The sequence below is a fragment of the Nelumbo lutea genome, chromosome 1, assembly GCF_056320005.1.
Source record: "Nelumbo lutea isolate HS-2025 chromosome 1, American lotus-T2T, whole genome shotgun sequence".
NCBI classification, from domain to species: domain Eukaryota; kingdom Viridiplantae; phylum Streptophyta; class Magnoliopsida; order Proteales; family Nelumbonaceae; genus Nelumbo; species Nelumbo lutea.
In genome coordinates this window covers 129,806,779-129,816,668 of record NC_142684.1, presented here as the reverse complement: position 1 = coordinate 129,816,668, position 9,890 = coordinate 129,806,779, and the positions used below count along the sequence as shown (strand labels likewise).

Below are 9,890 nucleotides of genomic sequence, written 5' to 3'. Positions count from 1 at the left end.
GCCCCCTGCCTAAGTGCCTAGTGCCTGCCATAAGAGAAGAGATTTCCATCACGTGACTATTTCGTGCAACTGTGCAACTACCTTTGTCGTATAATATATCTCCAATCTCCATTTATCACATTTTCGTACAAGTTTTCCCCATCTTTTAATATCATTCATCGCTAATTAGGAATCCCGTTGCATTCTTTAGTTCTCCAGAAAGGTTGAGGATATTTAAGTAAATGCAGAACAAGCTTATTCTATGTAAATATCATCCTTTCTTCCAAGGCATGTCCTCGAACCTCAGCCTCTGAAGCTTTGTGCCTGGGAAGAAGAAGCCAGAGCTCAGAGGAGGAGGAGACCAGTCCGAATCTTTAACTTTTCATTGGCAAGCGTAAGGGGAGGAATATGGCAGCCTCTCTCCACCACCTCTGCCACTGCAAACCCCAAATCCGACCAAATTTGCCTCCCGCAGTCGAAACCACCTTCACCAATAACCACCACCTCAGTATTCCTCACAAATCAAGCTCCTCTTCTTTCGGTAAAGCTGGACTACAACTGCAAGCCGCTCCCCTGAGACGTGCCCACATCTTGAACCACGTCCATTGTTCCATCTCCGAGCCATCCATGGCCCCCAAAGCCGAGCCGGAGGATCCTCTCCGGGTTGGAATTGTTGGGTTCGGAAACTTCGGTCAGTTCATCGCCAAGGGGCTCAGGCGACAAGGGCACAACGTCTTGGCAACATCCCGTTCCGATTACTCCGAGTACTGTGAAGAACATGGGATCGAGTTTTTCAGGTGAGTCTGATTGGTTGCTTTATGTTGCCTGCACTCTTATAAACATTTCGACGGGAGAACTAATGGATTTAAGCTGGCACCAGACTAGCTAATATCAAACACTTTTATTTTGATGACAACAGAAACATGGATCAGTTATGTGAACAGCAGCCAGATGTGATACTAATTTGCAGTTCTATTTTGTCGACCGAGACTGTGGTCCGAACTATCCCAATGCACAAGCTGAGGCCTGATACCATCTTCGCCGATGTCTTATCAGTCAAACAGTTCCCAAGAAATCTGTTATTGGAGGTACCCACTTGAGCTGAGATTTGGTTGTTTAATTTGTTTGGTACTTTGACTCATCAACATAAGAATTACTTGAAGTGAATTAATTCTTAATTGCTTTCAGGTGCTTCCACCGGAATTTGGGATTGTTTGTACACATCCCATGTTCGGACCGGAGAGTGGGAAGCATGGGTGGGCAAAGCTGCCGTTCGTCTACGACAAGGTCCGGATTGCCGGAAACACTCCACAGGAGCGGAAATGCGATCAGTTCCTAAGCATCTTCGAGCAAGAGGTTGGTAATTCTACGAAGAAAAAACACAGTTCCATTTTTCCTTAACGCGGTCGATTTTTTCTTGACCTGGTCATTGTCAACAAAGGAAGGCCAAGAGAAAGTTGGGGAATCCTTTCCATTCTACCAACTACATCTTTTATTGCTCAAAAATGTCTAATCAGATTAATTAATGGCATTTTTCTGGGCAAATCAAGCGTCACCAATTAATTAATGAAGGGTCTTTTCTTTCATTTTCAGGGATGCCGAATGGTCAAAATGTCCTGCGAAGAACACGATCGCCATGCCGCAGGCAGCCAATTCATCACCCACACCATTGGAAGGTAGCTGCTAGTGATTTTAACTGAAAAAAGTGCTGACAAACTGTTTGATAATTTGAACCACACTCTTGATTACATATTGAGACTTAAAAGAATTAATGGGTCATCTTAATATTTTTCATTTGCTTCAGGATCTTATCACATCTGAACTTGGAGTCTACACCCATTAACACTAAGGGATATGAAACACTCTTACAACTGGTAATTCTACTAATTAAGACCCATTTGATCAATTACTTTATAAAGGTAAAAAATGCTCCAGTATTGATGTAATTTTTGTGCTGATTATCTTTCTCTCTCAACTCTCATGCAGACCGAAAACACTGTGAGTGATAGCTTCGATCTCTACTACGGGCTCTTCATGTACAACGTAAACGCCACTGAGCAGGCAAGTCTACCAAAGCTACTTGATGTTTTCTCATATATTTATCATGTATTTCAGTTAAAGAAATCGTTCAACATTTGGACAAATAAAAATCCACTCTTACAATGGGATAAGGATTGAATACTTAGACCATTTGACCAAATAAACTTTAATTAATACTATAGTGTTATTTCTTAATTGAATTGAATGATTCCAAGAGTTGAAATTGAAACCTATGAGATAAATTTATATTACAATTTGCAATTATTTTGGAATTGTGGTGAGATGGCTGCTAACCTTTGGTAGGCCCCCTTTGTAATCACTAATCTGAATAAATATATATAAGCACTGAAATTATGACCAAGTAAAAAGAGAAGACTTGGACCTTCCAGCTTTGCCAAACCCACAACAAAATAGTTGAAATAATTTGGTAATAAGTCACCATTAGCACGTTTTACCCTTTATGTATAACCAAAATTAATTTTGTATACAGCCAAGTCAATACATGAATTTACAATGTGAGGTGTGAGGTGGTGTAACCACTAAATCACTCTCATGTGAAAAAACACAAATACCTTTAAATCATTATAGGGCCATACGTGGTTTTATTAGTTAATGAGCTAATTAGGCAGTTCAGTTCAAATATGATCTAATAGTGTATTAATACATTATATACATGTCACAGATCGAGAATCTTGACAGAGCATTCGAGACAGTGAAGCAGAAGTTGTTTGGGAGACTCCATGACATACTGAGGAAGCAAATCGTAGAGAGGGTGCCCTTACAAGGGGCCCAATCAAAGCCAAGGGAACCCAACTCCACACCATACTTCCTACCCAACAGTGAGAAGATGAAGGACCTCTCCTCCTTTGCCGTGCCCCCTCCTCTTCCACAGGAAAGCAAAGATATAGCCGCTTTAAAGCCTAATGAATCTCGGGCTGCCGGTGTACGTAGATAGCTTGGTACCGCACCAGAACACATCGACAAGCGTCGGTTGTTCATCAATAGTCTGAAACATCCTCAGCCATCTGAATTTTTTTTTGTCAGTTTCATCATCGCCCATGTAATTTTTCCTTTTATATATATGTGTGTTAATTGAGGTTGATAAAATTATTTGATTTCAATTTTTTAGTGTTTGATTGGTTGTTAATTATCTTAAAATGTGGGTTAGTTGCGATATGTGGAAATGGTCTTGCGAGGTTGGTGGTGGGAGGCTGAAAGTCTAACATTAAAGTAGCAAGCCAAGAAACTTAAATGGAGAGGGAGAGAGAGAGAGAGAATATTCTGTAAGAATAGAATCCATCTCATATTGTGGTGGGTGACGTTGGGGATTGTGTAGTCGACATCATGTAGGGTCGGCCCATGACTGAGGCGCCTCGTCATACTGTTTTGATAATTTTTGGGGATCTCCACCAGTCCGGTCGGAACCCTTTCAAGTTTTTTCTTTATCTTTTTAGGACAAATTTCCCTAAAAATTTCTTAAATTATCTTTATTGTTTAATTAATTGACAAATTGCATAGTGATCTAGTGTCGTAGACTATTCAATTGACTGGCTATACCTCTGTTATTAAAGTCCGTTAATGTTCTATTAAAATATATATACACGTGAGATCAAATGATGTATAAATTTTTTAAAACCCAATATTACCTTTTGTTCATATTTGATAAACCATGTATCTATTGTCGAGATGCTTGTAGGGATGAGCAAGGATTCCCTACCAACGTCTAAACTCTTGGGTGTACAGTGATTGAGATGGCCACCGGACATCCCCGGTGGAAGCCCCAATCTCTGCCCTTTAGGCCCCCGTTGATACCCTTTTCAAAGCTTCCCCTGCACTAACTCCCTCTAAATGAAACTGCGACAAGAGCAAAGCCACCTTCTCCTCTTTATCTTCGAACAATGCATGGAGCCACTTCCAAGTACTCCAAACAAGATAAACCACCAACATCGAACGAGACCACATCTGAAACATGGGACGTAAAAGATTATTGTGCTGGGGATCAAAGAAAATTTGGAATAGAAGGATCTGATTACCTTTGCTGCCTTGACCTCCGACCAGAGAGCTGGGTAGCAAAAAGCCGAGTGTGGGCAACAAGAATCTAATGATGAACATTCATTAACGATAAATTCATCCTTGGAGCTCAGGGTTAGTTTGCAATAACAATAAGGATATCATACCAAAGAAGATATTGCACACACCCCAAGGTGTTATTCCAACAAGCGAAGTGGATTGCCATGGCCCGCCCACCACCACCATTTTGGGGGTTGATCTTTCTAAGGTCCAACCCCAACCAGAGCGAATAGAAAATTGAAATTTTGATTTTGTCAAAAAGATATGGTCCCGGAGGAGCTCAGGGTTAGTTTGACGTCGTTGGACACCGGATCAATAAACTGGTTCCCAGGACTGCAACTCCCCAGGATCTCCGCCACTTGTGTTTTCTTTTTTTGTTTTCTATTCTTTTATCAAGTTCTAGTTATTTAATTAATTAGCCCTCTTACAGTGGCTTGGCTTCTTCAAAGGAATTAAACAGCAATAGGTACATATGAAGCTAAGTCCCTCTTACAGTGGCTCTAGCATCTGATACTATCCCATAAAGGTTTCAACTACACTCAAAGGATCAACCTGGGCTGGTGAGTTGGCCATGGAAGAAAGGTTTCAACAAGGCCATCTCCATTCGCCATGAAGCACAAGAAAGTTCCTCTTTCAAATTTAACTAAGGGAGTTTTCATCTCAATCTTCCTTTGTGTTTTTTATTTCTTTTCTCCTTGTTTCCTTTTTTCACTGTTGCTTTTCTCTACTAAGGCCCCGTTTGCTGCATCTTTTCGTGCGGCCTTTTGGCTATTTACAAGCCGGGTAAACCGCACCATAATCTTTTTCCATTTGGTTCATAACAGCTTAAGTTGCCAAAAGTCGATGCATCGAAAAAACGTGAAAAGCCCATTTTGGACTGATTTTGAGAAACACCAAATGAAGTTTTTCATGTTTTTCTCGTTTTATTCTCATGCGAAAAGAAATGGAAAGATGTGCAGTAGCCAAACTAACTTTGAACTACTCAGATCTTCATGCAAAAGGTCAATACATCTTTTAACTGTTAAAACTACCGGATGATCTTCCCAAAAAGACTTGCCAAATGGCCGCTAAATTACCAAAGGTGCTTTATCCGTGAGTTTTGTTTATTCTAATTTCACAGGTAAGAGTTTACTTACTGATCTGCTAGTATGTTTTTTAGGTGATAGTCCATTCAGAGTTGAGGCTTGTGTGTTCCTCCGCTGAGCCATTCTATGGCCTCATGAGTATTAAAGGTAACAGAAAGAAAAGAAAGAAGCATGGCTTCTCTAAGGCCCTACTTCGATGGAAAAGAAAGAAACCGCATAGTTATCTATCCAAAAAAAAAAAATCTGCGAAGTATACTAGGCGGAGGCAGGAAAATAGCTTGCTCTTACGACAACAAATTTACCAACCCCCACAGTTTGGGCTGCGAAAATTCATATCCGAAGAGAAACAGGAAAAACCCCAAAATGGGGAAATCCTTAGAAAGCAGGGTCTCCAACACAGAATAGAGCAAAAACAAAAGAAAAAACAAGCTGAAAAAGTTTGTGTTGACAAGGACAAATTAGAGTGAAGGAAAGATGAATGCCTAGAATGAAGCAAATTCTCTCTCTTAAATTCATAGTTAATTTCCAGTCCTGGTGTCTTGAGCTCCGATTCCTAAAACTTTTCATCAGTTGGGTTTTATTTTGAAAATTTGAGGAATAGTGAAGGGTAAATTCAACATTTCATTTTTTTCTGTTTGTGCTTAATGATGATGTCAATTGTCAAAAACAATAGGAGTACTTTAAAACAATACGTAAATAGTAAGGGTATAATTTGTCCATTATCTAAGCAATAGGAGTAGTTTAAGAAATTTTTCCTATTTTTTATTAGTGGGACCTGTGTGATGTAAGGGTTTTGTTAAATTAAAGTTAAACAATAGAAACACATAAGATTAGACAATTATTTTATATTTTAAAATTTTAAATAATTAATAATTATTTATATTTTATATACTACTTTTAATAACTTTTTTGTAATACAAAAATAATAATAATTAATTTCAGTTAGAGTTGTTCATCAAATTGATGAAACTAACCAATTTGACTTGAGTTGGTTGGTTTTCTACTATATTTAGTCAGCTTTGGTTCAATAATTTCTCAATCCATCCAAGTTGGGTGAATTTCGGTTTGGCTATTTGTAAACCAACCAAAACCGAACTAATCCAATCATAGATATATATATATTAACTTTTTGTTTTAAATATACTTTTTATCTAATACAAAAAAGAGGGAAATTTATTATATTTCTTAGTCTAAAAGGTTTTATATTATAAATTTAAAATTTTTAATTTATTTTTTCAATAATACTGCTACAATTTTTTTAATTTAAATTTAATTTTTAACTTAAATCTTTTGAACCGACCATCCAAACTAAAAACCAACCCAAACTGATACAACCTGAGTTGGTCGGTTTTTACTAGTGGTCGATTAGTTTTGGGTGACCAACTCCCCAGCCTTACCAAGTTGGTTTGGTTAGCCAAGCAATCTATAACCAAACTGACCCAACCCATGAATACTCCTAATTTCAACTAAATTAATAGTTAAGTCTCCAATAAATAACAATAGTTTAATCTTCAATAATTATTGATAATTTATAGCAAAATACATAATTATTAAAATTAAATTTATAACGAATTACATAATTCATAATTTGCAAAATTATAATTTATATTTTGATTACATAATTTCATAAAAATATAAAATCATTAATAATCTAAACGTTATTAAATATATTATAATTATTTTTTGTTTTTAATAAGGCTCAGTTTGGAAGGAGTACAAATACAAATATGTACAATGCAAATACATACAAAATAATACAAAATACAAGCTTTTGTACTCTACATATTTGTATTTGTATTATTCCAATCTAAGCCTAAATATTTTAGCGTTGTTACATAACTTTGTTATAATATTTAAATAATTGTTAAAATTTTTAATTCAAATTTTCTTTAGATAGATATTGATGAAAAGTGGGGGAGAGGATAAAAAGGAATTAGAGATAATTTAGGAGAGAGTCTTTCCTAAATTAGAGATAATTTAGGAGATAAATAGGAATTAGAGATAACTAGCAAGGAAGCCCCTACTTGGCAGGGGTAAAATAGAAAGTTGACATTTAGAGATACAATAATAAAGTAGATTACATTTTTGTTAAATAAAATGACTATAACTATATTACTACGAATAATAAATAACTATAGTGGGCCCTAGTTTGGTTTAAGGTTGTCAATGGGTCAAGTCTAGGAAAATCAGTCTTGAACCAATTATTTAATTAAGATAAAATCATTTACCTAATTATATTCAAATAATAACTCAAAATAATACTAAATTATTTTATGTTAATAAGTTTAACATTTTTAAATAATATTATCTTATTTATTTTCTATTAAATTTATTATTTCAAACATAGAACTTAATAAAAATTAGAAGAAAGTTAAAAGCTGACCCAATTATTAATTAAGACAAAATTATGGAACCATAACCATTATAATTATGTTCAATCAATTTAGCTCCATTGGGTGGACCCAACCCATTGGTTCAGCCCTAATTATTCTTAAACAAATTAATGTTTATATAATAATTTATTAAATTGAATAAAATAAATAAATGAATAAATAAAAGTTTATTGGGATGGGTTTCATATAAGCTATCTCCAAGCATACCCAACCTATTGATAACCCTAAATATTGGAATCAATTGGAGAGAATAACTTTATCTAAATAGATAAATAATTTAGTAAAATAAATAAGTAAATGTTTATTAAAATCTTTCTCTTAATGACAAATCTCCTTTATTTTATTGCTTTTATTAAATAATAATAATAATAATAAAAAAAAAAGTTGAGATAGAGAATAAGAGGAGAGAGAAAATTAGGCAAGAGAGAAGAGGGGTGACATTTTATTTTATAGGATGTTATAATCATAAATAATTATATGTAGCACTCCTGTAATTTTTGAATGCCATTGAATTAATTATATTGGAAGTTTTGTCTTATATGTGGCATTTCTCCAATTTTTGAATATTATAGAGACAATTACATAGTAAGGTAAAGAGAGTAAATTTGTCTTATATGTGGCAATCATATAATTTTCGAATACCATAAAGTCATTTATATAGGGAGGTTTGTCTTTATGTAGCACTCCTATAATTTCTTGAGGTCATTTTCGCACGCTTTGCGGTCTTTGTATGTGGCCGGGATATTGTTTCTTGGAAGTAGAACGTAGGATCTTACACCCATTTTATTGTTAGGATATATATAGATAAGAGATAATTTAGGAGAAAATATGGGATAGTGGTGCCACATGGTTAGATTAGGCATGTAAGATGTTTTAGGAGGAATTTTAGGTGCAAGAGATAGCTTAGGAGAAATTTTAAGAGGGGGTTGACTAAGTGATTAGGAACATGAGAGAGAGGGAGTTGGAGTGGGACTTTAGCTGCTAGGTGGCTACATGAAAGGGTTGGAAAGGGGTAAGGGAAGAAGGAGACAGAATTAAGGAGAAGCTTTGATAAAGGTAATGGAGCAAGGAGAGTGTTGTTGATGTGGCATATATCGGTATATAATATAGTATAGATTTCTCTTGCAATTCTTTTTTTTTTTTTTTTTATTCACACATGATGCAGCTTTTCTCCTATAGGGTAGATTTGTCAATGAACAATCCAGATCTTCTACAGTCCTGCACACAAGAATCCTACCCACAGCAACAGGATACTATAGCTGTACATTGGGAAATTCAAGTCTGGATCTGCTCCTCACATCATGGCTCCTCAAACTGTCCTCACACAATTTAAGAGTGCCACGTGTCCTTTGACTCGTGCCTACAGAACACATGTGCGAAGGACAAATTCATCCCGTTGGGCGTTGGCTCTTCAAAACACCCAAATTCAACTTTTACGTTGTATTCTTCCTTCCCGCCCGAACATAATTCATCTCTCTTCCTGAGACAACCCTATCCCTAATCGATTGCCTTCCTATCCCCATCTCTCTAAAGTTTTGGGAGAAGAAAGGCGGAGAAACCAAAGAAGCCTCCTGACGAAACCTCTGAAAAGCCCACTCGGACGAGCTCGGGTTCATCTTAAAATCCTCCCCTTGTTAAGCCATTGATGAATTAGTAGGCAGTGGCGGCCAATATTGGTCACTGAGAACACCCTATCCATCTCTCTCTCTCTCTCAATTTACTCTTTCATTTTCCTCTGTTGCTTTGATCACTCACTCATTCAATCTTCTGTGAGTTCTATCTATGATTCTCCGTGGCCTTGTTTTTTGTTCTCTCGTGGTAGTATCAGAACTAGAGAAAAGTAGGAGACGACTTTTTCTCTAAGCTCATCTCATTAGTCCTGCTATGAGATATTTATTGTTTCTTATAAAATTAGAAAGGGGCACATCTTTGGTTTTGAATAAAACCAATTTATCGAGATGGAATCGTTTTTCTGAATTTCTTCAAGACCCAAAAAACAAAATGAAAGTTTCTACCAGAAAGAAGAAAAGGAAACAGAGTGAGAACAAAGGTGAAGCAAGGGTGAAGCTATTGACTATGAGCTATGATGGTTGTGAAAAGGATGTTGATCCATCATTTCTTAATTGTCGCCAAGGAGAGGAAGATAGTCGAGGAGGAGGTTTTGGCTCTGAAAGAGAGAGTTCTTTGGACTCGAGAATTTCTCCCCATGAATGGACTGTGTGAGGAGCCATGTTGTGAAAGACACGTGGCACTCCTAAGTTGTGTGAGGACGGTGTGAGGAGCCATGTTGTGAAGAGCAGATCTGAACTCGGGAATTTCTCCC

General features: G+C 36.4%; 1 protein-coding gene across 1 annotated transcript; it reads left to right on the top strand.

Moving 5' to 3' along the window:
- The first annotated feature begins 215 nt into the window (after nt 1-215).
- Nucleotides 216-3,149, top strand: LOC148877533 (arogenate dehydrogenase 2, chloroplastic-like). Its single transcript, XM_088942118.1, has 7 exons — nt 216-776; nt 899-1,067; nt 1,168-1,335; nt 1,573-1,655; nt 1,784-1,853; nt 1,966-2,040; nt 2,702-3,149. The coding sequence occupies exons 1-7, from the start codon at nt 388-390 to the stop codon at nt 2,972-2,974; spliced, it is 1,227 nt and encodes a 408-aa protein (XP_088798244.1). The 5' UTR covers nt 216-387; the 3' UTR covers nt 2,975-3,149.
- The last annotated feature ends 6,741 nt before the right edge of the window (nt 3,150-9,890 follow it).